The sequence below is a fragment of the Heptranchias perlo genome, chromosome 14, assembly GCF_035084215.1.
Source record: "Heptranchias perlo isolate sHepPer1 chromosome 14, sHepPer1.hap1, whole genome shotgun sequence".
Taxonomy (NCBI): domain Eukaryota; kingdom Metazoa; phylum Chordata; class Chondrichthyes; order Hexanchiformes; family Hexanchidae; genus Heptranchias; species Heptranchias perlo.
Genome location: NC_090338.1, coordinates 798,819 through 825,503, shown reverse-complemented (window position 1 = coordinate 825,503; position 26,685 = coordinate 798,819). Strand labels below are relative to the sequence as shown.

The 26,685-nt window shown below is 49.9% G+C and overlaps 1 protein-coding gene across 2 annotated transcripts in view; it reads left to right on the top strand.

The window, feature by feature from the left end:
• The first annotated feature begins 954 nt into the window (after positions 1–954).
• The window catches only part of LOC137332244 (15-hydroxyprostaglandin dehydrogenase [NAD(+)]-like), a 142,160-nt gene continuing 116,429 nt past the window's right edge, over positions 955–26,685 (top strand). For both annotated transcript variants that reach the window (XM_067995936.1, XM_067995937.1), the window contains exons 1-2: positions 955–991; positions 26,129–26,280. In XM_067995936.1, the coding sequence (XP_067852037.1) occupies positions 26,188–26,280 (93 nt within the window). In that variant the 5' untranslated portion in view covers positions 955–991; positions 26,129–26,187. The remainder of the gene's footprint in view (positions 992–26,128; positions 26,281–26,685) is intronic.

The following is a 26,685-nucleotide window of genomic DNA, read 5'->3' as shown; positions in this document are numbered from 1 at the left end:
AGAACTGGACACAATACTCCATCTGTGGCCAAACCAGAGTTTTATAAAGGTTCATCATGACTTCCTTGCTTTTGTACTCCATGCCTCTATTTATAAGAGAGATCTTTTCTCAGTCTGATCTCCAATTACTGTTACTCTGAGGGATCTGTTTTCAGCCTGATCCTAGTCACTGTTACTCTGAGGGATCTGTTCTCCCCCCGATCCCAGTCACTGTTACTCTGTGAGATCTGTTCTCACCCTGATCCCGGTCACTGTTACTCTGTGAGATCTGTTCTCAGCCTGATCCCCAGTCACTGTTACTCTGTGAGATCTGTTCTCAGCCTGATCCCCGGTCAATGTTACTCTGAGAGATCTGTTCTCAGCCTGATCCCCGGTCACTGTTACTCTGAGAGATCTGTTCTCCCCCTGATCCCCGGTCACTGTTACTCTGTGAGATCTGTTCTCAGCCTGATCCCCAGTCACTGTTACTCTGTGAGATCTGTTCTCAGCCTGATCCCCGGTCACTGTTACTCTGTGAGATCTGTTCTCAGCCTGATCCCCGGTCACTGTTACTCTGTGAGATCTGTTCTCCCCCTGATCCCCGGTCACTGTTACTCTGTGAGATCTGTTCTCAGCCTGATCCCCGGTCACTGTTACTCTGTGAGATCTGTTCTCAGCCTGATCCCCGGTCACTGTTACTCTGTGAGATCTGTTCTCCCCCTGATCCCCGGTCACTGTTACTCTGTGAGATCTGTTCTCAGCCTGATCCCCGGTCACTGTTACTCTGTGAGATCTGTTCTCAGCCTGATCCCCGGTCACTGTTACTCTGTGAGATCTGTTCTCTCTGTTGTGCAGCGCACAAGCAGGAAGAATGGGTTTTGATTCACAGGTGAAATTTTTGCTGTGGGCGTTGATTAGGAAGTAGATTTGTGCAGCAGGAAACAGCCAGTGTCTGGGTGTGACAGATCTGCTCAGCACAGTATCGGAGCAGGAAGATTAAACCGAACTGGCAGTAAGTAAACCTTAGCTGTGGTATTAATATCTGACATAACCTAGGCCTGCTGCTCTTTCGGGAATTTATAGAAATATTTATAAGTCACTTCTGCACATTTTCGAGCTTGTTTTGGATTGGCCTGTTAGCAGCTCTCTGCTGGTCTCGCTGGGCTCAGTTACATTTGGAGAGTTCCGTCTGGCCGATGGACAGAAGGTTTAAGGAAGAGCAAACCTCAGGCGGCAGTGTCACGACATCGATCTGTGACTGACAAACTCTCGCTGCCAAATTTGAATAATTTTACAATTTACTCCATAAAACCAGCACTTGGTCTTTTTTTGCTTTGGTCAATCCCCAACAATAGTCTGAAATGTGCAGCTCAGTGTGTTCAGTAACTGGGGAGCAACTCATGGCTATCAGCCCCCACTGTCCTGGCACTTCAATCAACAGGTAGCTCCTGAAGGCACTATCTTCATCAATGTACCCGGATAGCAAGGGTCAGCAGGCTATTTGACTGTGAGAGGCATCAGGGCCAAGCCTAATTCCCACCCTCGCTCAAAGCCCCTCCAGTGAGCCCTCCTGGTCAGTGTCTGTGAGCAGAAACACTGCTCTCCAGCACTGGGGCACTGAAGCTACAGGTGCCCACCAGCAGCCGGACACAGACCAGAGGTGGGATCTGGTGCTTCCTGGTCCAGAAACACCCTGGGGGGGTTCAGTGACCCTGTGGGGGAGGGGTTGAAGTCTCTTGGAATATTTTTGGAGCTGATGAGGTTTTCCCTGCTTGTGGAATGCTGAGCCAGTGGGCGGTGAAATAATTGGCCAGCTCTCTGTTGCAAACTCCGGGTACCAGGTTTAATGTTTAATGTGGAGAGGGGCTGAGAAGTTCGGATCTTTCACTGGTCGTCAGTTTGAAAGAACAGGGATTGAGATGAATTTCCTGCAGCTGATTGCTGTGAAGTTCAGTCCTGGGCTGGATCGGGAATATTTCAAAGGGCAATGTTTGTAGAGGAATAAAATCAGAACAGCAACCGGCTAAAACTAAACAAAGAGCAGATTCTGGACCAGAAACGGACCGGGAGCGGGAGCAGGAGCGATCCAACCAAACAACAGAAAAACCAGGCGTGAGTTTAAGAGGAATTCACCAGTTGCAGCTGAGAGGTAATTCAGAGCAGACAGATCCAATGAAACCACTTCTGGAGATCGACTGATCCCATCACAGTCGGTTTAATGTAAGGAGAGCGGGCGGTTCGCTGCCGTGCACAGATCACACGGCGATCTGGGATCCACTGGATCACCAATGGACGGCGTGAGGCAGCAAAGGGGAAGCAGAGTGTGTCCCGGAGGGTGGACACGGCCACCTGGCCTCACTCTACTGGAGAGCAATGTTGGTCACCACGTCCAACTGAGGGTCTCTCACAACTGAGGGTCTCTCACAACTGACGGTCTCTCACAACTGAGGGTTTTTCACAACTGAGGGTCTCTCACAACTGACGGTCTCTCACAACTGAGGGTCTCTCACAACTGACGGTCTCTCACAACTGAGGGTTTTTCACAACTGAGGGTCTCTCACAACTGAGGGTCTCTCACAACTGAGGGTCTTTCACAACTGAGGGTCTTTCATAACTGAGAGTCTTTCACAACTGAGAGTCTTTCACAACTGAGGGTCTTTCACAACTGAGGGTATTTCACAACTGGGTAACCGCTGAGGGGAAACGAAGCATTGATGTTACAACAGTGACAGGACAGAGAGAGAGAGAGAGAGAGAGAGACTGGCTCCCATCACCCGGACTGGAACGGGTTCGAGAGAGCCGGGAATACTCGGGATAGAGAGAGCCGGGAATACTCGGGTTAGAGAGAGCCGGGAATACTCTGGTTAGAGAGAGCCGGGAATACTCGGGATAAAGAGAGCCGGGAATACTCAGGATAGAGAGAGCCGGGAATACTCGGGTTAGAGAGAGCCGGGACTCATGGAATCATAGAAAATTTACGGCACAGAAGGAGGCCATTCGGCCCATCGTGTCCGCGCTGGCGGAAAATGAGCCACCCAGCCTAATCCCACTTTCCAGCACTTGGTCCGGAGCCCTGTAGGTTACGGCTCTTCAGCAGCACATCCAGGTACTTTTTAAATGAGTTGAGGGTTTCTGCCTCTCCCACCCTCTCAGGCAGTGAGTTCCAGACCCCCACCACCCTCTGGGTGAAAAGATTTTCCTCAGCTCCCCTCTAATCCTTCAATCGACCAATCACTTTAAATCTTTGTCCCCTAGGAAACAAAGGGTAAAAGTCGATGGATGTCTTTGCGAATGGAAATCCGTTTCCAGTGGTGTGCCACGGGGCTCAGTGTTGGGTCCCTTGCTGTTTGTGGTATATATTAATGATTTGGACTTGAATGTAGGGGGCATGATTGGAAAATTTGCAGACGACACAAAAATTGGCCGTGTAGTTGATAGTGAAGAGGATAGCTGTAGACTCCAAGAAGATATCAATGGGTTGGTGGAGTGGGCAGAAAAGTGACAAATGGAGTTCAACCCGGAGAAGTGTGAGGTAATGCACTTAGGGAGGGCAAACAGTAAAAGGGAATACGCAGTAAACGGGAATATATTGAGAGGGGTAGAGGAAGTGAGAGACCTTGGAGTGCATGTGCACAGGTCCCTGAAGGTGGCAGTGCAGGTCGATAAGGTTGTGAAGAAGGCATACGGAATGCTCTCCGTTATTAGCCGAGGTATAGAATACAAAAGCAGGGATGTAATGATGGAACTGTATAAAACACTGGTAAGGCCACAGCTGGAGTATTGTGCGCAGTTCTGGTCACCACATTACAGGAAGGACGTAATTGCTCTGGAGAGAGTGCAGAGAAGATTTACAAGAATGTTGCCAGGGCTTGAAAATTGCAGCTACGAGGAGAGATTGGATAGGCTGGGGTTGTTTTCCTTGGAGCAGAGGAGGGTGAGGGGAGACTTGATTGAGGTGTACAAAATTATGAGGGGCCCAGATAGAGTAGACAGGAAGTACCTGTTTCCCCTAGCGGAGAGTTCAAGAACTAGAGGACATAGATTTAAGCTGATTGGCGGAAGGATTAGAGGGGACATGAGGAAAAACTTTTTTACCCAGAGGGTGGTGGGTGTATGGAATTCGCTGCCCGAATTGGTGGTAGAGGCAGGGACCCTCAACTCTTTTAAAAAGTACCTGGACCTGCACCTAAAGTGCTGTAAGCTGCAGGGCTACGGACCGGGTGCTGGAAGGTGGGATTAGAATGGGCGCCTGGTTGTTCTTCGAGTCGGCTCGGACACGATGGGCCGAATGGCCCCCTTCTGTGCTGTATCTTTTCTATGGTTCTATGGTTATTGGCCTCTCTGCTAAGGGAAATAGGTCCTCCCTATCCATTCTATCTAGGCCCCTCATAATTTTATACCTCAATTAAATCTCCCCTCAGCCTCCTCTGATCCAAAGAAAAAACCCCCAGCCTATCCAATCCTTCCTCATAGCTAAAATTCTCCAGTCCTGGCAACATCCTCGTAAATCTCCTCTGCACCCTCTCTAGTGCAATCACATCCATCCTGTAATGTGGTGACCAGAACTGTACACAGTACTCAAGCTGTGGCCTAACTAGTGTTTTATACAGTTCTAGCATAATCTCCCTGCTCTTATATTCTGTGCCTCAGCTAATAAAGGAAAGTATCCCGTATGCCTTCTTAACCACCTCATCTACCTGTCCTGCTCCCTTCAGGGATCTGTGGACATGCACTCCAAGGTCCCTCACTTCCTCTACACCTCTCAGTATCCTCCCATTTATTGTGTATTCCCTTGCCTTGTTTGCTCTCCCCAAATGCATTACCTCACACTTCTCTGGATTGAATTCCATTTGCCATTTTTCTGCCCACCTGACCAGTCCATTGATATCTTCCTGCAGTCTACAGCTTTCCTCCTCACTATCAACCACACGGCCAATTTTTGTATCATCTGCAAACTTCTTAATTATGCCCCTACAGTTACGTCCAAATCATTAATATATATCACAAAAAGCAAGGGACCTTGTACTGAGCCCTGCAGAACCCCACTGGAAACAGCCTTCCAGTCACAAAAACACCCGTCGATCATTACCCTTTGCTTCCTGCCACTGAGCTAATTTTGGATCGAACTTGCCACTTTCCCTTGGATCCCATGGGCTTGTACTTTTTTGACCAGTCTGCCATGTGGGACCTTGTCAAAAGCCTTGTTAAAATCCATGTAGACTGCATCAAATACGTTACCCTGATCGCCCCTCCTTTTTACCTGCTCAAAAAATTCAATCAAGTTAGTCAGACACGACCTCCCCTTAACAAATCCATGCTGACCGTCCTTGATTACTCCGTGACTTTCTAAGTGATGGTTTATCCTGTCCCTCAGAATTGATTCCAATAATTTGCCCACCACCGAGGTTAGACTGACTGGCCTGTAATTACTCGGTCTATTCTTTTCTCCCTTTTTAAGCAATGGTACAACGTTAACAGTCCTCCAATCCTCTGGCACCACGTCTGTAGCCAGGGAGGATTGGAAAATGATGGTCAGAGCCTCCGCTATTTCCTCCCTTGCTTCTCTTAACAGCCTGGGATACATTTCATCCGGGCCTGACGATTTATCCACTTGCAAAGATGCTAATCCCCTTAACACTTCCTCTCTCACTATGTTTATCCCAACCAATATTTCACACTCCTGCTCCTTAACTTCAATCTCTGCATCGTCCCTCTCTTTTGTGAAGACAGATGCAAAGTATTCATTAAGAACCATCCCCACATCTTCCACCTCCACACACAGGTTACCTTTTTGGTCTCTAATCGGCCCGACTCTTTCCTGAGTTATCCTCTTGCTCTTTATGTATTTAAAAAAATCTTTGGATTTTCCTTGATTTTATTTGTCAGTATTTTTCAGGCCCTCTCTTTGCTTTCCTAATTTCCTTTTTAATTTCACCCCTGCACTTTCTAGACTCCCCTATACTCCTCTAGTATTGAGCTCTCGGTGTCTGACATAAGCTTTCTTTTTTTGCCCTATCTTACCCTGTATGCTCCTTGTCATCCAGGGGGCTCTAGATTTGGCAGCCCCTCCCTTGTTCTTTGTGGGAACATGTTTACTCTGAACCCCTTGAATCTCCCCCTTGAATGCCTCCCACTGCTCTGACACTGATTTACCTTCAAGTAGCTGTTTCCAGTCCACTTTTGCTAAATCACTTCTCAGTTTAGTAAAATTGACCTTTCCCCATTTGAAAACTTTAACTCCTGCTCTGTCTTTGTCCTTTTCCATAACTATGCTAAAACTAACTGAATTATGATCACTCCCACCAAAATACTCTCCCATTGATACTCCTTCCACCTGCCCAGCCTCATTCCCTAAAACTAAATCCAGAACGGCAGCCCCCCCACTCTTGTTGGGCTTGCTATGTACTGGCTAAAAAAGTTCTCCTGAATGCAAGTTAAGAATTTTGGGAATAGTTGGTTTAGAGAGAGCTGGGAATAGTTGGTTTGGAGAGAGCTGGGAATAGTTGGTTTGGAGAGAGCTGGGAATAGTTGGTTTAGAGAGAGCTGGGAATAGTTGGTTTAGAGAGAGCTGGGAATAGTTGGTTTGGAGAGAGCTGGGAATAGTTGGTTTAGAGAGAGCTGGGAATAGTTGGTTTAGAGAGAGCTGGGAATAGTTGGGTTACGAGTTCTCCTTCTTCCATTCTGGTAGTTACACAATTCGATAACGAGTTATTGACTAATCATAGCAATCAATCTCTCGACACAGGAGTGGTGCTGGAGGACTGGAGAATTGCAAATGTTACACCCTTGTTCAAAAAAGGGTGTAAGGATAAACCCAGCAACTACAGGCCAGTCAGTTTAACCTCAGTGGTGGGGAAGCTTTTAGAAACGATAATCTGGGACAAAATTAATAGTCACTTGGACAAGTGTGGATTAATAAAGGAAAGCCAGCACGGATTTGATATAGGCAAATCGTGTTTAACTAACTTTATTGAGTTTTTTGATGGGGTAACAGAGAGGGTCGATGAGGGCAATGCAGTTGATGTTGTGTATATGGACTTCCAAAAGTCGTTTGATAAAGTGACACATAATAGGCTTGACAATAAAAGTCAAGCCCATAGGATAAAAGGGGCAGTGGCAGCATGGATACAAAATTGGCTAAGTGACAGGAAACAGAGAGTAGTGGTGAACATTTGTTTTTCAGACTGGAGGGAGGTGTACAGTGGTGTTCCCCAGGGGTCGGTGCTGGGACCACTGCTTTTCTTGCTATTTATTAATGACTTGGACTTGGGTGTACAGGGCACAATTTCAAAATTTGCAGATGACACAAAACTTGGAAGTGTAGTAAACAGTGAGGAGGATAGTGATAGACTTCAAGAGGACATAGACAGGCTGGTGGAACAGGCGGACACGTGGCAGATGAAATTTAACGCTGAGAAGTGTAGGAAGAACAAGCAGAGGCAATAGAAACTAAAGGGCACAATTCTAAAAGGGGTACAGGAACAGAGAGGTCTGGGGGTATATGGTCCAGGTCGTTGGTCATCGGTAAAAGGAGATGCAAAAGAGGTGAGAGCAGTGTAAAAGGAGAGTCCGAGAGGTGAGCGCACTGTAAAAGGAGAGTCCGAGAGGTGAGCGCGGTGTAAAAGGAGAGTCCGAGAGGTGAGCGCGGTGTAAAAGGAGAGTCCGAGAGGTGAGCGCACTGTAAAAGGAGAGTCCGAGAGGTGAGTGCAGTGTAAAAGGAGAGTCCGAGAGGTGAGCGCGGTGTAAAAGGAGAGTCCGAGAGGTGAGCGCACTGTAAAAGGAGAGTCCGAGAGGTGAGCGCGGTGTAAAAGGAGAGTCCGAGAGGTGAGCGCAGTGTAAAAGGAGAGTCCGAGAGGTGAGCGCGGTGTAAAAGGAGAGTCCGAGAGGTGAGCGTGGTGTAAAAGGAGAGTCCGAGAGGTGAGCGCAGTGTAAAAGGAGAGTCCGAGAGGTGAGCACAGTGTAAAAGGAGAGTCCGAGAGGTGAGCGCGGTGTAAAAGGAGAGTCCGAGAGGTGAGCTCAGTGTAAAAGGAGAGTCCGAGAGGTGAGCTCAGTGTAAAAGGAGAGTCCGAGAGGTGAGCACGGTGTAAAAGGAGAGTCCGAGAGGTGAGCGCAGTGTAAAAGGAGAGTCCGAGAGGTGAGCACGGTGTAAAAGGAGAGTCCGAGAGGTGAGCTCGGTGTAAAAGGAGAGTCCGAGAGGTGAGCACGGTGTAAAAGGAGAGTCCGAGAGGTGAGCACGGTGTAAAAGGAGAGTCCGAGAGGTGAGCGCAGTGTAAAAGGAGAGTCCGAGAGGTGAGCTCAGTGTAAAAGGAGAGTCCGAGAGGTGAGCTCAGTGTAAAAGGAGAGTCCGAGAGGTGAGCACGGTGTAAAAGGAGAGTCCGAGAGGTGAGCTCGGTGTAAAAGGAGAGTCCGAGAGGTGAGCACAGTGTAAAAGGAGAGTCCGAGAGGTGAGCACGGTGTAAAAGGAGAGTCCGAGAGGTGAGCTCGGTGTAAAAGGAGAGTCCGAGAGGTGAGCACAGTGTAAAAGGAGAGTCCGAGAGGTGAGCGCAGTGTAAAAGGAGAGTCCGAGAGGTGAGCACGGTGTAAAAGGAGAGTCCGAGAGGTGAGCTCACTGTAAAAGGAGAGTCCGAGAGGTGAGCTCAGTGTAAAAGGAGAGTCCGAGAGGTGAGCACGGTGTAAAAGGAGAGTCCGAGAGGTGAGCTCACTGTAAAAGGAGAGTCCGAGAGGTGAGCGCACTGTAAAAGGAGAGTCCGAGAGGTGAGCACGGTGTAAAAGGAGAGTCCGAGAGGTGAGCTCACTGTAAAAGGAGAGTCCGAGAGGTGAGCGCAGTGTAAAAGGAGAGTCCGAGAGGTGAGCAGGGTGTAAAAGGAGAGTCCGAGAGGTGAGCGCGGTGTAAAAGGAGAGTCCGAGAGGTGAGCGCAGTGTAAAAGGAGAGTCCGAGAGGTGAGCAGGGTGTAAAAGGAGAGTCCGAGAGGTGAGCACGGTGTAAAAGGAGAGTCCGAGAGGTGAGCACGGTGTAAAAGGAGAGTCCGAGAGGTGAGCTCGGTGTAAAAGGAGAGTCCGAGAGGTGAGCACAGTGTAAAAGGAGAGTCCGAGAGGTGAGCGCGGTGTAAAAGGAGAGTCCGAGAGGTGAGCGCGGTGTAAAAGGAGAGTCCGAGAGGTGAGCGCGGTGTAAAAGGAGAGTCCGAGAGGTGAGCGCCGTGTAAAAGGAGAGTCCGAGAGGTGAGCGCGGTGTAAAAGGAGAGTCCGAGAGGTGAGCAGGGTGTAAAAGGAGAGTCCGAGAGGTGAGCGCGGTGTAAAAGGAGAGTCCGAGAGGTGAGCGCAGTGTAAAAGGAGAGTCCGAGAGGTGAGCACAGTGTAAAAGGAGAGTCCGAGAGGTGAGCACAGTGTAAAAGGAGAGTCCGAGAGGTGAGCACAGTGTAAAAGGAGAGTCCGAGAGGTGAGCGCGGTGTAAAAGGAGAGTCCGAGAGGTGAGCACAGTGTAAAAGGAGAGTCCGAGAGGTGAGCGCACTGTAAAAGGAGAGTCCGAGAGGGGAGCGCGGTGTAAAAGGAGAGTCCGAGAGGTGAGCGCGGTGTAAAAGGAGAGTCCGAGAGGTGAGCACGGTGTAAAAGGAGAGTCCGAGAGGTGAGCGCGGTGTAAAAGGAGAGTCCGAGAGGTGAGCGCGGTGTAAAAGGAGAGTCCGAGAGGTGAGCGCGGTGTAAAAGGAGAGTCCGAGAGGTGAGCGCAGTGTAAAAGGAGAGTCCGAGAGGTGAGCACAGAGTAAAAGGAGAGTCCGAGAGGTGAGCTCACTGTAAAAGGAGAGTCCGAGAGGTGAGCGCGGTGTAAAAGGAGAGTCCGAGAGGTGAGCGCAGTGTAAAAGGAGAGTCCGAGAGGTGAGCGCAGTGTAAAAGGAGAGTCCGAGAGGTGAGCGCGGTGTAAAAGGAGAGTCCGAGAGGTGAGCACAGTGTAAAAGGAGAGTCCGAGAGGTGAGCGCAGTGTAAAAGGAGAGTCCGAGAGGTGAGCGCAGTGTAAAAGGAGAGTCCGAGAGGTGAGCACGGTGTAAAAGGAGAGTCCGAGAGGTGAGCACGGTGTAAAAGGAGAGTCCGAGAGGTGAGCGCAGTGTAAAAGGAGAGTCCGAGAGGTGAGCGCACTGTAAAAGGAGAGTCCGAGAGGTGAGCGCAGTGTAAAAGGAGAGTCCGAGAGGTGAGCACAGTGTAAAAGGAGAGTCCGAGAGGTGAGCACAGTGTAAAAGGAGAGTCCGAGAGGTGAGCGCAGTGTAAAAGGAGAGTCCGAGAGGTGAGCTCAGTGTAAAAGGAGAGTCCGAGAGGTGAGCTCAGTGTAAAAGGAGAGTCCGAGAGGTGAGCGCAGTGTAAAAGGAGAGTCCGAGAGGTGAGAGCAGTGTAAAAGGAGAGTCCGAGAGGTGAGCGCAGTGTAAAAGGAGAGTCCGAGAGGTGAGCACAGAGTAAAAGGAGAGTCCGAGAGGTGAGCTCAGTGTAAAAGGAGAGTCCGAGAGGTGAGCACAGTGTAAAAGGAGAGTCCGAGAGGTGAGCGCAGTGTAAAAGGAGAGTCCGAGAGGTGAGCACGGTGTAAAAGGAGAGTCCGAGAGGTGAGCTCGGTGTAAAAGGAGAGTCCGAGAGGTGAGCACGGTGTAAAAGGAGAGTCCGAGAGGTGAGCACGGTGTAAAAGGAGAGTCCGAGAGGTGAGCGCAGTGTAAAAGGAGAGTCCGAGAGGTGAGCTCAGTGTAAAAGGAGAGTCCGAGAGGTGAGCTCAGTGTAAAAGGAGAGTCCGAGAGGTGAGCACGGTGTAAAAGGAGAGTCCGAGAGGTGAGCTCGGTGTAAAAGGAGAGTCCGAGAGGTGAGCACAGTGTAAAAGGAGAGTCCGAGAGGTGAGCACGGTGTAAAAGGAGAGTCCGAGAGGTGAGCTCGGTGTAAAAGGAGAGTCCGAGAGGTGAGCACAGTGTAAAAGGAGAGTCCGAGAGGTGAGCGCAGTGTAAAAGGAGAGTCCGAGAGGTGAGCACGGTGTAAAAGGAGAGTCCGAGAGGTGAGCTCACTGTAAAAGGAGAGTCCGAGAGGTGAGCTCAGTGTAAAAGGAGAGTCCGAGAGGTGAGCACGGTGTAAAAGGAGAGTCCGAGAGGTGAGCTCACTGTAAAAGGAGAGTCCGAGAGGCGAGCGCACTGTAAAAGGAGAGTCCGAGAGGTGAGCACGGTGTAAAAGGAGAGTCCGAGAGGTGAGCTCACTGTAAAAGGAGAGTCCGAGAGGTGAGCGCAGTGTAAAAGGAGAGTCCGAGAGGTGAGCAGGGTGTAAAAGGAGAGTCCGAGAGGTGAGCGCGGTGTAAAAGGAGAGTCCGAGAGGTGAGCGCAGTGTAAAAGGAGAGTCCGAGAGGTGAGCAGGGTGTAAAAGGAGAGTCCGAGAGGTGAGCACGGTGTAAAAGGAGAGTCCGAGAGGTGAGCACGGTGTAAAAGGAGAGTCCGAGAGGTGAGCTCGGTGTAAAAGGAGAGTCCGAGAGGTGAGCACAGTGTAAAAGGAGAGTCCGAGAGGTGAGCGCGGTGTAAAAGGAGAGTCCGAGAGGTGAGCGCGGTGTAAAAGGAGAGTCCGAGAGGTGAGCGCGGTGTAAAAGGAGAGTCCGAGAGGTGAGCGCCGTGTAAAAGGAGAGTCCGAGAGGTGAGCGCGGTGTAAAAGGAGAGTCCGAGAGGTGAGCAGGGTGTAAAAGGAGAGTCCGAGAGGTGAGCGCGGTGTAAAAGGAGAGTCCGAGAGGTGAGCGCAGTGTAAAAGGAGAGTCCGAGAGGTGAGCACAGTGTAAAAGGAGAGTCCGAGAGGTGAGCACAGTGTAAAAGGAGAGTCCGAGAGGTGAGCACAGTGTAAAAGGAGAGTCCGAGAGGTGAGCGCGGTGTAAAAGGAGAGTCCGAGAGGTGAGCACAGTGTAAAAGGAGAGTCCGAGAGGTGAGCGCACTGTAAAAGGAGAGTCCGAGAGGGGAGCGCGGTGTAAAAGGAGAGTCCGAGAGGTGAGCGCGGTGTAAAAGGAGAGTCCGAGAGGTGAGCACGGTGTAAAAGGAGAGTCCGAGAGGTGAGCGCGGTGTAAAAGGAGAGTCCGAGAGGTGAGCGCGGTGTAAAAGGAGAGTCCGAGAGGTGAGCGCGGTGTAAAAGGAGAGTCCGAGAGGTGAGCGCAGTGTAAAAGGAGAGTCCGAGAGGTGAGCACAGAGTAAAAGGAGAGTCCGAGAGGTGAGCTCACTGTAAAAGGAGAGTCCGAGAGGTGAGCGCGGTGTAAAAGGAGAGTCCGAGAGGTGAGCGCAGTGTAAAAGGAGAGTCCGAGAGGTGAGCGCAGTGTAAAAGGAGAGTCCGAGAGGTGAGCGCGGTGTAAAAGGAGAGTCCGAGAGGTGAGCACAGTGTAAAAGGAGAGTCCGAGAGGTGAGCGCAGTGTAAAAGGAGAGTCCGAGAGGTGAGCGCAGTGTAAAAGGAGAGTCCGAGAGGTGAGCACGGTGTAAAAGGAGAGTCCGAGAGGTGAGCACGGTGTAAAAGGAGAGTCCGAGAGGTGAGCGCAGTGTAAAAGGAGAGTCCGAGAGGTGAGCGCACTGTAAAAGGAGAGTCCGAGAGGTGAGCGCAGTGTAAAAGGAGAGTCCGAGAGGTGAGCACAGTGTAAAAGGAGAGTCCGAGAGGTGAGCACAGTGTAAAAGGAGAGTCCGAGAGGTGAGCGCAGTGTAAAAGGAGAGTCCGAGAGGTGAGCTCAGTGTAAAAGGAGAGTCCGAGAGGTGAGCTCAGTGTAAAAGGAGAGTCCGAGAGGTGAGCGCAGTGTAAAAGGAGAGTCCGAGAGGTGAGAGCAGTGTAAAAGGAGAGTCCGAGAGGTGAGCGCAGTGTAAAAGGAGAGTCCGAGAGGTGAGCACAGAGTAAAAGGAGAGTCCGAGAGGTGAGCTCAGTGTAAAAGGAGAGTCCGAGAGGTGAGCACAGTGTAAAAGGAGAGTCCGAGAGGTGAGCGCAGTGTAAAAGGAGAGTCCGAGAGGTGAGCCCAGTGTAAAAGGAGAGTCCGAGAGGTGAGCGCGGTGTAAAAGGAGAGTCCGAGAGGTGAGCACAGTGTAAAAGGAGAGTCCGAGAGGTGAGCGCGGTGTAAAAGGAGAGTCCGAGAGGTGAGCGCACTGTAAAAGGAGAGTCCGAGAGGTGAGCGCGGTGTAAAAGGAGAGTCCGAGAGGTGAGCGCGGTGTAAAAGGAGAGTCCGAGAGGTGAGCGCGGTGTAAAAGGAGAGTCCGAGAGGTGAGCACGGTGTAAAAGGAGAGTCCGAGAGGTGAGCTCAGTGTAAAAGGAGAGTCCGAGAGGTGAGCGCAGTGTAAAAGGAGAGTCCGAGAGGTGAGCGCAGTGTAAAAGGAGAGTCCGAGAGGTGAGCACAGTGTAAAAGGAGAGTCCGAGAGGTGAGCTCAGTGTAAAAGGAGAGTCCGAGAGGTGAGTGCAGTGTAAAAGGAGAGTCCGAGAGGTGAGCTCGGTGTAAAAGGAGAGTCCGAGAGGTGAGCTCAGTGTAAAAGGAGAGTCCGAGAGGTGAGCGCAGTGTAAAAGGAGAGTCCGAGAGGTGAGCGCACTGTAAAAGGAGAGTCCGAGAGGTGAGCACAGTGTAAAAGGAGAGTCCGAGAGGTGAGCGCGGTGTAAAAGGAGAGTCCGAGAGGTGAGCGCAGTGTAAAAGGAGAGTCCGAGAGGTGAGCTCGGTGTAAAAGGAGAGTCCGAGAGGTGAGCTCAGTGTAAAAGGAGAGTCCGAGAGGTGAGCGCAGTGTAAAAGGAGAGTCCGAGAGGTGAGCGCACTGTAAAAGGAGAGTCCGAGAGGTGAGCACAGTGTAAAAGGAGAGTCCGAGAGGTGAGCGCGGTGTAAAAGGAGAGTCCGAGAGGTGAGCGCAGTGTAAAAGGAGAGTCCGAGAGGTGAGCGCAGTGTAAAAGGAGAGTCCGAGAGGTGAGCACAGTGTAAAAGGAGAGTCCGAGAGGTGAGCACCGTGTAAAAGGAGAGTCCGAGAGGTGAGCACGGTGTAAAAGGAGAGTCCGAGAGGTGAGCGCAGTGTAAAAGGAGAGTCCGAGAGGTGAGCACGGTGTAAAAGGAGAGTCCGAGAGGTGAGCGCGGTGTAAAAGGAGAGTCCGAGAGGTGAGCACAGTGTAAAAGGAGAGTCGGAGAGGTGAGCGCAGTGTAAAAGGAGAGTCCGAGAGGTGAGCACCGTGTAAAAGGAGAGTCCGAGAGGTGAGCGCGGTGTAAAAGGAGAGTCCGAGAGGTGAGCACCGTGTAAAAGGAGAGTCCGAGAGGTGAGCACGGTGTAAAAGGAGAGTCCGAGAGGTGAGCGCAGTGTAAAAGGAGAGTCCGAGAGGTGAGCGCAGTGTAAAAGGAGAGTCCGAGAGGTGAGCACGGTGTAAAAGGAGAGTCCGAGAGGTGAGCGCGGTGTAAAAGGAGAGTCCGAGAGGTGAGCTCGGTGTAAAAGGAGAGTCCGAGAGGTGAGCGCGGTGTAAAAGGAGAGTCCGAGAGGTGAGCGCAGTGTAAAAGGAGAGTCCGAGAGGTGAGCTCAGTGTAAAAGGAGAGTCCGAGAGGTGAGCACAGTGTAAAAGGAGAGTCTGAGAGGTGAGCACGGTGTAAAAGGAGAGTCCGAGAGGTGAGCACGGTGTAAAAGGAGAGTCCGAGAGGTGAGCTCGGTGTAAAAGGAGAGTCCGAGAGGTGAGCACAGTGTAAAAGGAGAGTCCGAGAGGTGAGCGCAGTGTAAAAGGAGAGTCCGAGAGGTGAGCACGGTGTAAAAGGAGAGTCCGAGAGGTGAGCTCACTGTAAAAGGAGAGTCCGAGAGGTGAGCTCAGTGTAAAAGGAGAGTCCGAGAGGTGAGCACGGTGTAAAAGGAGAGTCCGAGAGGTGAGCTCACTGTAAAAGGAGAGTCCGAGAGGTGAGCGCGGTGTAAAAGGAGAGTCCGAGAGGTGAGCGCACTGTAAAAGGAGAGTCCGAGAGGTGAGCGCAGTGTAAAAGGAGAGTCCGAGAGGTGAGCGCACTGTAAAAGGAGAGTCCGAGAGGTGAGCGCAGTGTAAAAGGAGAGTCCGAGAGGTGAGCGCAGTGTAAAAGGAGAGTCCGAGAGGTGAGCGCAGTGTAAAAGGAGAGTCCGAGAGGTGAGCACAGTGTAAAAGGAGAGTCCGAGAGGTGAGCTCAGTGTAAAAGGAGAGTCCGAGAGGTGAGTGCAGTGTAAAAGGAGAGTCCGAGAGGTGAGCTCGGTGTAAAAGGAGAGTCCGAGAGGTGAGCTCAGTGTAAAAGGAGAGTCCGAGAGGTGAGCGCAGTGTAAAAGGAGAGTCCGAGAGGTGAGCGCACTGTAAAAGGAGAGTCCGTGAGGTGAGCACAGTGTAAAAGGAGAGTCCGAGAGGTGAGCGCGGTGTAAAAGGAGAGTCCGAGAGGTGAGCGCAGTGTAAAAGGAGAGTCCGAGAGGTGAGCGCAGTGTAAAAGGAGAGTCCGAGAGGTGAGCACAGTGTAAAAGGAGAGTCCGAGAGGTGAGCACCGTGTAAAAGGAGAGTCCGAGAGGTGAGCACGGTGTAAAAGGAGAGTCCGAGAGGTGAGCGCAGTGTAAAAGGAGAGTCCGAGAGGTGAGCACGGTGTAAAAGGAGAGTCCGAGAGGTGAGCGCGGTGTAAAAGGAGAGTCCGAGAGGTGAGCACAGTGTAAAAGGAGAGTCGGAGAGGTGAGCGCAGTGTAAAAGGAGAGTCCGAGAGGTGAGCACCGTGTAAAAGGAGAGTCCGAGAGGTGAGCGCGGTGTAAAAGGAGAGTCCGAGAGGTGAGCACCGTGTAAAAGGAGAGTCCGAGAGGTGAGCACGGTGTAAAAGGAGAGTCCGAGAGGTGAGCGCAGTGTAAAAGGAGAGTCCGAGAGGTGAGCGCAGTGTAAAAGGAGAGTCCGAGAGGTGAGCACGGTGTAAAAGGAGAGTCCGAGAGGTGAGCGCGGTGTAAAAGGAGAGTCCGAGAGGTGAGCTCGGTGTAAAAGGAGAGTCCGAGAGGTGAGCGCGGTGTAAAAGGAGAGTCCGAGAGGTGAGCGCAGTGTAAAAGGAGAGTCCGAGAGGTGAGCTCAGTGTAAAAGGAGAGTCCGAGAGGTGAGCACAGTGTAAAAGGAGAGTCTGAGAGGTGAGCACGGTGTAAAAGGAGAGTCCGAGAGGTGAGCACGGTGTAAAAGGAGAGTCCGAGAGGTGAGCTCGGTGTAAAAGGAGAGTCCGAGAGGTGAGCACAGTGTAAAAGGAGAGTCCGAGAGGTGAGCGCAGTGTAAAAGGAGAGTCCGAGAGGTGAGCACGGTGTAAAAGGAGAGTCCGAGAGGTGAGCTCACTGTAAAAGGAGAGTCCGAGAGGTGAGCTCAGTGTAAAAGGAGAGTCCGAGAGGTGAGCACGGTGTAAAAGGAGAGTCCGAGAGGTGAGCTCACTGTAAAAGGAGAGTCCGAGAGGTGAGCGCACTGTAAAAGGAGAGTCCGAGAGGTGAGCACGGTGTAAAAGGAGAGTCCGAGAGGTGAGCTCACTGTAAAAGGAGAGTCCGAGAGGTGAGCGCAGTGTAAAAGGAGAGTCCGAGAGGTGAGCAGGGTGTAAAAGGAGAGTCCGAGAGGTGAGCGCGGTGTAAAAGGAGAGTCCGAGAGGTGAGCGCAGTGTAAAAGGAGAGTCCGAGAGGTGAGCAGGGTGTAAAAGGAGAGTCCGAGAGGTGAGCACAGTGTAAAAGGAGAGTCCGAGAGGTGAGCACAGTGTAAAAGGAGAGTCCGAGAGGTGAGCGCGGTGTAAAAGGAGAGTCCGAGAGGTGAGCACAGTGTAAAAGGAGAGTCCGAGAGGGGAGCGCGGTGTAAAAGGAGAGTCCGAGAGGTGAGCGCGGTGTAAAAGGAGAGTCCGAGAGGTGAGCACGGTGTAAAAGGAGAGTCCGAGAGGTGAGCGCGGTGTAAAAGGAGAGTCCGAGAGGTGAGCGCGGTGTAAAAGGAGAGTCCGAGAGGTGAGCGCGGTGTAAAAGGAGAGTCCGAGAGGTGAGCGCAGTGTAAAAGGAGAGTCCGAGAGGTGAGCACAGAGTAAAAGGAGAGTCCGAGAGGTGAGCTCACTGTAAAAGGAGAGTCCGAGAGGTGAGCGCGGTGTAAAAGGAGAGTCCGAGAGGTGAGCGCAGTGTAAAAGGAGAGTCCGAGAGGTGAGCGCAGTGTAAAAGGAGAGTCCGAGAGGTGAGCGCGGTGTAAAAGGAGAGTCCGAGAGTTGAGCACAGTGTAAAAGGAGAGTCCGAGAGGTGAGCGCAGTGTAAAAGGAGAGTCCGAGAGGTGAGCGCAGTGTAAAAGGAGAGTCCGAGAGGTGAGCGCGGTGTAAAAGGAGAGTCCGAGAGGTGAGCACGGTGTAAAAGGAGAGTCCGAGAGGTGAGCGCAGTGTAAAAGGAGAGTCCGAGAGGTGAGCGCACTGTAAAAGGAGAGTCCGAGAGGTGAGCGCAGTGTAAAAGGAGAGTCCGAGAGGTGAGCACAGTGTAAAAGGAGAGTCCGAGAGGTGAGCACTGTGTAAAAGGAGAGTCCGAGAGGTGAGCGCAGTGTAAAAGGAGAGTCCGAGAGGTGAGCTCAGTGTAAAAGGAGAGTCCGAGAGGTGAGCTCAGTGTAAAAGGAGAGTCCGAGAGGTGAGCGCAGTGTAAAAGGAGAGTCCGAGAGGTGAGAGCAGTGTAAAAGGAGAGTCCGAGAGGTGAGCGCAGTGTAAAAGGAGAGTCCGAGAGGTGAGCGCAGTGTAAAAGGAGAGTCCGAGAGGTGAGCACAGTGTAAAAGGAGAGTCCGAGAGGTGAGCGCGGTGTAAAAGGAGAGTCCGAGAGGTGAGCACAGTGTAAAAGGAGAGTCCGAGAGGTGAGCGCGGTGTAAAAGGAGAGTCCGAGAGGTGAGCGCACTGTAAAAGGAGAGTCCGAGAGGTGAGCGCGGTGTAAAAGGAGAGTCCGAGAGGTGAGCGCGGTGTAAAAGGAGAGTCCGAGAGGTGAGCGCGGTGTAAAAGGAGAGTCCGAGAGGTGAGCACGGTGTAAAAGGAGAGTCCGAGAGGTGAGCTCAGTGTAAAAGGAGAGTCCGAGAGGTGAGCGCAGTGTAAAAGGAGAGTCCGAGAGGTGAGCGCAGTGTAAAAGGAGAGTCCGAGAGGTGAGCGCAGTGTAAAAGGAGAGTCCGAGAGGTGAGCGCACTGTAAAAGGAGAGTCCGAGAGGTGAGCACAGTGTAAAAGGAGAGTCCGAGAGGTGAGCGCGGTGTAAAAGGAGAGTCCGAGAGGTGAGCGCAGTGTAAAAGGAGAGTCCGAGAGGTGAGCGCAGTGTAAAAGGAGAGTCCGAGAGGTGAGCGCAGTGTAAAAGGAGAGTCCGAGAGGTGAGCGCACTGTAAAAGGAGAGTCTGAGAGGTGAGCGCGGTGTAAAAGGAGAGTCCGAGAGGTGAGCTCAGTGTAAAAGGAGAGTCCGAGAGGTGAGCTCAGTGTAAAAGGAGAGTCCGAGAGGTGAGCGCAGTGTAAAAGGAGAGTCCGAGAGGTGAGAGCAGTGTAAAAGGAGAGTCCGAGAGGTGAGCGCAGTGTAAAAGGAGAGTCCGAGAGGTGAGCGCAGTGTAAAAGGAGAGTCCGAGAGGTGAGCACAGTGTAAAAGGAGAGTCCGAGAGGTGAGCGCAGTGTAAAAGGAGAGTCCGAGAGGTGAGCTCAGTGTAAAAGGAGAGTCCGAGAGGTGAGCACGGTGTAAAAGGAGAGTCCGAGAGGTGAGCGCGGTGTAAAAGGAGAGTCCGAGAGGTGAGCGCGGTGTAAAAGGAGAGTCCGAGAGGTGAGCGCGGTGTAAAAGGAGAGTCCGAGAGGTGAGCGCAGTGTAAAAGGAGAGTCCGAGAGGTGAGCTCAGTGTAAAAGGAGAGTCCGAGAGGTGAGCGCAGTGTAAAAGGAGAGTCCGAGAGGTGAGCTCAGTGTAAAAGGAGAGTCCGAGAGGTGAGCACAGTGTAAAAGGAGAGTCCGAGAGGTGAGCACAGTGTAAAAGGAGAGTCCGAGAGGTGAGCGCGGTGTAAAAGGAGAGTCCGAGAGGTGAGCGCAGTGTAAAAGGAGAGTCCGAGAGGTGAGTGCAGTGTAAAAGGAGAGTCCGAGAGGTGAGCACAGTGTAAAAGGAGAGTCCGAGAGGTGAGTGCAGTGTAAAAGGAGAGTCCGAGAGGTGAGCGCACGGTAAAAGGAGAGTCCGAGAGGTGAGCACAGTGTAAAAGGAGAGTCCGAGAGGTGAGCGCAGTGTAAAAGGAGAGTCCGAGAGGTGAGCTCAGAGTAAAAGGAGAGTCCGAGAGGTGAGCGCGGTGTAAAAGGAGAGTCCGAGAGGTGAGCGCAGTGTAAAAGGAGAGTCCGAGAGGTGAGCACAGTGTAAAAGGAGAGTCCGAGAGGTGAGCGCAGTGTAAAAGGAGAGTCCGAGAGGTGAGCTCAGAGTAAAAGGAGAGTCCGAGAGGTGAGCGCGGTGTAAAAGGAGAGTCCGAGAGGTGAGCGCAGTGTAAAAGGAGAGTCCGAGAGGTGAGCGCAGTGTAAAAGGAGAGTCCGAGAGGTGAGCTCAGAGTAAAAGGAGAGTCCGAGAGGTGAGCGCGGTGTAAAAGGAGAGTCCGAGAGGTGAGCGCAGTGTAAAAGGAGAGTCCGAGAGGTGAGCTCACTGTAAAAGGAGAGTCCGAGAGGTGAGCGCGGTGTAAAAGGAGAGTCCGAGAGGTGAGCACAGTGTAAAAGGAGAGTCCGAGAGGTGAGCGCGGTGTAAAAGGAGAGTCCGAGAGGTGAGCACGGTGTAAAAGGAGAGTCCGAGAGGTGAGCACAGTGTAAAAGGAGAGTCCGAGAGGTGAGCGCAGTGTAAAAGGAGAGTCCGAGAGGTGAGCGCGGTGTAAAAGGAGAGTCCGAGAGGTGAGCGCAGTGTAAAAGGAGAGTCATGATGTGGAGATGCCGGTGATGGACTGGGGTTGACAATTGTAAACAATTTTACAACACCAAGTTATAGTCCAGCAATTTTATTTTAAATTCACAAGCTTTCGGAGGCTTCCTCCTTCGTCAGGTGAACGATGTGAAAAAAAAAATGTGGGACCTGTACAAGCGGGACGGGTTACACCCGAGCAGGACCGGGACCAATGTCCTCGCGGGGGTGTTTGTGAGTGCTGTTGGGGAAGGTTTAAATTAGAATGGCAGGGGGGTGGGAACCTGAGCAGGGAGACAGAGGAGGGAGAAACAAGGATAGAAACAAAAGACAGAAAGGGAAGAAGCAATAGTGGAAGGCAGAGAAAACAAGGGCGAAAAACAAATCGGGCCATAGTGCAAAATAAAACTAAGATGACTAGCAATCTTAAAAAGACAAGTCTAAAGGCATTGTGTCTTAATACACGGAGCATTCGCAATAAGGTCGATGAATTAACAGCACAAATAGATATTAACGGTTATGATATAATTGCGATTACGGAGACATGGCTGCAGGGTGACCAAGGATGGGAACTGAACATCCAGGGGTATTCAATATTTAGGAAGGACAGGCAAAAAGGGAAAGGAGGTGGGGTAGCGTTGTTAGTAAAGGAGGAAATCAATGCAATAGTGAGGAAGGATATTGGCTCGGAAAATCACAATGTGGAATCTGTATGGGTGGAGCTAAGAAACACCAAGGGGCAGAAAACGTTGGTGGGGGTTGTCTATAGGCCCCCAAACAGTAGTGGAGATGTAGGGGAGGGCATTAAACAGGAAATTAGAGATGCATGCAAGAAGGGTACAACTATAATCATGGGTGACTTTAATCTACATATAGATTGGTCAAACCAAATTAGCAATAATACTGTGGGGGAGGAATTCCTGGAGTGTGTACGTGATGGTTTTCTAGACCAATACACTGAGGAACCAACTAGAGAACAGGCGATCCTAGACTGGGTATTGTGCAATGAGAAAGGATCAATTAACAATCTTGGTGTGCGGGGTCCCTTAGGGAAGAGCGACCATAACATGATAGAATTGCTCATTAAGATGGAGAGTGAAGTAGTTGAATCCGAAACTAGGGTCCTGAGTCAAAATAAAGGAAATTATGAAAGTATGAGGTGCGAGTTGGCTATGATAGATTGGGGAACTTTACTGAAAGGGATGATGGTGGATAGGCAATGGTTAATATTTAAAGAACGTGTGCAGGAATTACAACAATTATTCATTCCTGTCTGGCGCAAAAATAAAACAGGAAAGGTGGCTCAACTGTGGCTTACAAAAGAAATTAGGGATAGTATTAGATCCAAAGAAGAGACATATAAAATTACCAGAAAAGGCGGCAAACCTGAGGATTGGGAGCAGTTCAGAATTCAGCAAAGGAGGACAAAGAGATTGATTAAGAGGGGAAAAATAGAGTATGAGAGTAAACTAGCAGGGAACATAAAAACTGACTGTAAAAGCTTCTAAAAATATGTCAAGAGAAAAAGATTAGTGAAGACAAATGTAGGTCCCTCACAGTCAGAAATGGGGGAAATTATAATGGGGAACAAAGAAATGGCAGAACAATTAAACACATACTTTGTTTCTGTCTTCACAAAGGAGGACACAAATAACCTGCCAGAAATGTTCGGGAACCAAGGGTCTAGTGAAGGAAATCATTATTCATAAAAAAGTAGATCACCTCTCATTCTTATAAACTCTAGTGAATATAGGCCTAGTCGACCCAATCTCTCCTCATACGTCAGTCCTGCCATCCCAGGAATCAGTCTGGTAAACCTTCGTTGCACTCCCTCCATGGCAAGGACATCCTTCCTCAGATAAGGAGACCAAAACTGCACACAATACTCCAGATGTGGTCTCACCAAGGCACTGTATAACTGCAGTAAGACATCCCTGCTCCTGTACTCAAATCCTCTTGCAATGAAGGCCAACATACCATTCGCCTTCCTAACTGCTTGCTGCACCTGAATGCTCACTTTCAGTGACTGGTGTACAAGGACACCCAGGTCTCGTTGCACCTCCCCTTTTCCCAATTTATCTCCATTCAGATGATAATCTGCCTTCCTGCTTTTACAACCAAAGTGGATAACCTCACATTTATCCACATTATACTGCATCTGCCATGTTCTTGCCCACTCACCCAACTTGTCTAAATCACATTGGAGCCTCTTTGCATCCTCCTCACAGCTTACATTCCACCCCAGCTTTGTGTCGTCTGCAAACTTGGAAATGTTACATTCAGTTCCCTCGTCCAAATCATTGATCATAGAATCATAGAATCATAGAAGTTACAACATGGAAACAGGCCCTTCGGCCCAACATGTCCATGTCGCCCAGTTTATACCACTAAGCTAGTCCCAATTGCCTGCACTTGGCCCATATCCCTCTATACCCATCTTACCCATGTAACTGTCCAAATGCTTTTTAAAAGACAAAATTGTACCCGCCTCTACTACTGCCTCTGGCAGCTCGTTCCAGACACTCACCACCCTTTGAGTGAAAAAATTGCCCCTCTGGACCCTTTTGTATCTCTCCCCTCTCACCTTAAATCTATGCCCCCTCGTTATAGACTCCCCTACCTTTATATATTGTGAATAGCTGGGGCCCAAGCACTGATCCCTGCGGTACCCCACTAGTCACTGCCTGCCACCCGGAAAAACCCCCGTTTATTCCGACTCTCTGTTTCCTGTCTGTCAACCAATTCTCAATCCATGCCAGTATATTCCCCCCAATCCCATGTGCTTTAATTTTGCACACTAACCTCTTGTGTGGGACCTGATCAAAAGCCTTCTGAAAATCCAAATACACCACATCCACTGGTTCTCCCCTGTCTATTCTACTAGTTACATCCTCAAAAAACTCCAGTAGATTTGTTAAGCATGATTTCCTTTTCATAAACCCGTGCTGACTTTGTCCAATCCCATTAATGCCCTCCAAGTGTTCTGTTCTCACATCTTTTATAATAGACTCTAGCATTTTCCCCACTACTGATGTTAGGCTAACTGGGCTGTAATTCCGTGTTTTTTCTTTCCCTCCTTTTTTAAATAGTGGGGTTACATTTGCCACCTTCCAATCTGCAGGAACTGTTCCAGAGTCTATAGAATTTTGGAAGATGATCACCAATGCATCCACTATTTCCAGGGCCACTTCCTTTAGTACTCTGGGATGTAGATTATCAGGCCCTGGGGATTTGTCAGCCTTTAGCCCCATTAATTTCCCCAGCACTATTTTTTTACTAATACTGGTTTCCTTCAGTTCCTCCCTCTCACTAGACCCTTGGTTCCCTAACATTTCTGGCAGGTTATTTGTGTCCTCCTTTGTGAAGACAGAACCAAAGTATGTGTTTAATTGTTCTGCCATTTCTTTGTTCCCCATTATAATTTCCCCCATTTCTGACTGTGAGGGACCTACATTTGTCTTCACTAATCTTTTTCTCTTGACATATTTATAGAAGCTTTTACAGTCAGTTTTTATGTTCCCTGCTAGTTTACTCCCATACTCTATTTTTCCCTCTTAATCAGTCTCTTTGTCCTCCTTTGCTGAATTTTAAACTGTTCCCAATCCTTAGGCTTGCTGCTTTTTCTGGTAATTTTATATGTCTCCTCTTTGGATCTAATACTATCCCTAATTTCTTTTGTAAGCCACGGTTGAGCCACCTTTCCTGTTTTATTTTTGCACCGGACAGGAATGAATAGTTGTTGTAATTCCTGCACACGTTCTTTAAATATTAACCATTGCCTCTCCACCGTCATCCCTTTTAGTAAAGTTCCCCAATCTATCATAGCCAACTCGCACCCCATACTTTCGTAATTTCCTTTATTTAGATTCAGGATCCTAGTTTTGGATTCAACTACTTCACTCTCCATCTTAATGAGGAATTCTATCATGTTATGGTCACTCTTCCCTAAGGGACCCCGCACACCAAGATTGTTAATTAATCCTTTCTCGTTGCACAATACCCAGTCTAGGATCGCCTGTTCTCTCGTTGGTTCCTCAACGTATTGGTCCAGAAAACCATCACGTACACACTCCAGGAATTCCTCCCCCACAGTATTATTGCTAATTTGGGTTGACCAATCTATATGTAGATGAAAGTCACCCATGATTATAGTTGTACCCTTCTTGCATGCGTCTCTAATTTCCTGTTTAATGCCCTCCCCTACATCTCCACTACTGTTTGGGGGCCTATAGACAACCCCCACCAACGTTTTCTGCCCCTTGGTGTTTCTTAGCTCCACCCATACAGATTCCACATCGTGATTTTCGGAGCCAATATCCTTCCTCACTATTGCATTGATTTCCTCCTTTACTAACAACGCTATCCCACCTCCTTTCCCTTTTTGCCTGTCCTTCCTAAATATTGAATACCCCTGGATGTTCAGTTCCCATCCTTGGTCACCCTGCAGCCATGTCTCCATAATTGCAACTATATCATTACCGTTAATATCTATCTGCGCTGTTAATTCATCTACCTTATTGCGAATGCTCCGCGCATTAAGACACAATGCCTTTAGACTTGTCTTTTTAAGATTGCTAGTCATCTTAGTTTTATTTTGCACTATGGCCCTATTTGTTTTTCACCCTTGTTTTCTCTGCCTTTCACTATTGCTTCTTCACTCAGAGGGTGGTGAACCTGTGGAATTCTCTACCACAGAAGGCAGTGGAGGCCAAGTCATTAGATGTATTCAAGATGGTGGTAGATATATTTCTTAATGCTAAAGGGATCAAGGGATATGGGGAAAAAGCGGGAACAGGGTACTGAGTTAGACGATCAGCCATGATTATTTTGAATGGCGGAGCAGGCCCGAAGGGACGAATGGCCTACTCTTGCTCCAATTTTCTCTGTTTCTATGTTGAAGGTGGCAGGGCAGGTTGAGAAAGCGGTTGAAAAAGCAGACGGGATCCTGGGCTTTATCAATAGAGGCATAGAGTACACAAGCAAGGAGGTTATGATGAACCTTTATAAAACACTGGTTTGGCAACAACTGGAGTATTGTGTCCAGTTCTGGGCACCGCACTTTAGAAAGGATGTGAAGGCCTTAGAGAGGGTGCAGAAAAGATTTACTAGAATGATTCCAGGGATGAGGGACCTCAGTTACGTGGATAGACTGGGATTGTTCTGCTTCGAGCAGAGAACGCTGAGACGAGATTTGAGAGAGGTGTTCAAAATCATGAAGGGTATGGACAGACTAGATAGAGAGAAACTGTTCTCATTGGCAGAAAGGTCATGAACCAGAGGACTTAGATTTAAGGTGATTGGCAAAAGAATCAAAGGCAACATGAGGTAAAACTTGTTTACGCAGCGAGTGGTTAGGATTTGGAATGCACTGCCCGAGGGGGTGGTGGAGGCAGATTCAATCATGGCCTTCAAAAGGGAATTAGATTGGTACCTGAAGGAGAAAAATTTGCAGGGTTCCGGGGAAAGAGTGAGGGGGTGGGACTAGCTGGACTGCTCTTGCAGAGAGCCGGCACGGGCTCGACGGGCTGAATGGCCTCCTTCTGTGCCATAACCATTCTATAATTCTATGATTCTGTAAATGAGTCTACAACAGACCCAGATATGAGGTGAGGAAACCCCCAGTGGGGGAGAGCTTTGGGAACCAGAGGTCCAAAGTCAGCTGTTCCTCCCGAGCCTGTTGCACCCACCACGTCATGTCTCAAATTACTCATATACTGGATCCCAAAATATTATTTCTGAAAATAATCTATTTAATTTGTGTTTGATTTGACATTGAAGGAACGGCGATATATTTCCAAGTCGGGATGGTGTGTGACTTGGAGGGGAACGTGCAGGTGGGGTTGTTCCCATGTGCCTGCTGCTCTTGTCCTTCTAGGTGGTAGAGGTCGTGGGTTTGGGAGGTGCTGTCGAAGAAGCCTTGGCGAGTTGCTGCAGTGCATCCTGTGGATGGTACACACTGCAGCCACTGTGCGCCGGTGGTGAAGGGAGTGAATGTTTAAGGTGGGGTATGGGCTGTCTATAAAGCGGACTGCTTTGTCCTGGATGGTGTTGAGCTTCTTGAATGGCTGCAGTCACGCAGGCAAATCTTATCCAAAGGACGGCACCTGTGACAATGCAGGACTCCCTCAATACTGCACTGAGTTTGTTTAAGTTGTGGAGTGGGGTTTGTTCCTGTTATCACTGAGCCAAGCTGTTTGAACACACCCCAAGTCTTTTTGTATACTGTAAAAGCATAAGTTAGTGTCTGTCCTGTATCTCGTATCTCTGGGAGTTTCTGTGAGTCAGATCGGTACTGACGTCGAACCAACTAAAGTCTTTTGTGGTTGTTGACTAACTTTTGCACTTTGACTAGATTGCTTCAGATAAAAGAGACAAGCAGTGTTCCGTGGAACTGAACATCTCAACCTGGCAATGTTGATTGCTGGAAAAGTTGCCTTAGTGACTGGAGCTGCTCAAGGACTCGGTAAAGCTTTTGCTGAAGTCCTGCTGAAAAATGGCGCGAAGGTAATGTGTAGATTTATTTCCTCTCCATTAACAATCTGGTAGAATAAATCAGACATGTGACTGAAGTGACGGCGCTGTGTGTGACGGCCCTGTGTGTGACGGCAGGGTGTGTGACGGCCCTGTGTGTGACAGCACTATGTGTGACAGCCCGGTGTGTGACGGCCCTGTGTGTGACGGCCCTGTGTGTGACGGCCCGGTGTGTGACAGCACTATGTGTGACGGCCCGGTGTGTGACAGCACTATGTGTGACGGCCCGGTGTGTGACGGCCCTGTGTGTGACGGCGCTGTGTGTGACAGCACTATGTGTGACGGCCCTGTGTGTGACAGCACTGTGTGTGACGGCCCTGTGTGTGACGGCGCTGTGTGTGACGGCCCTGTGTGTGACGGCGCTGTGTGTGACGGCCC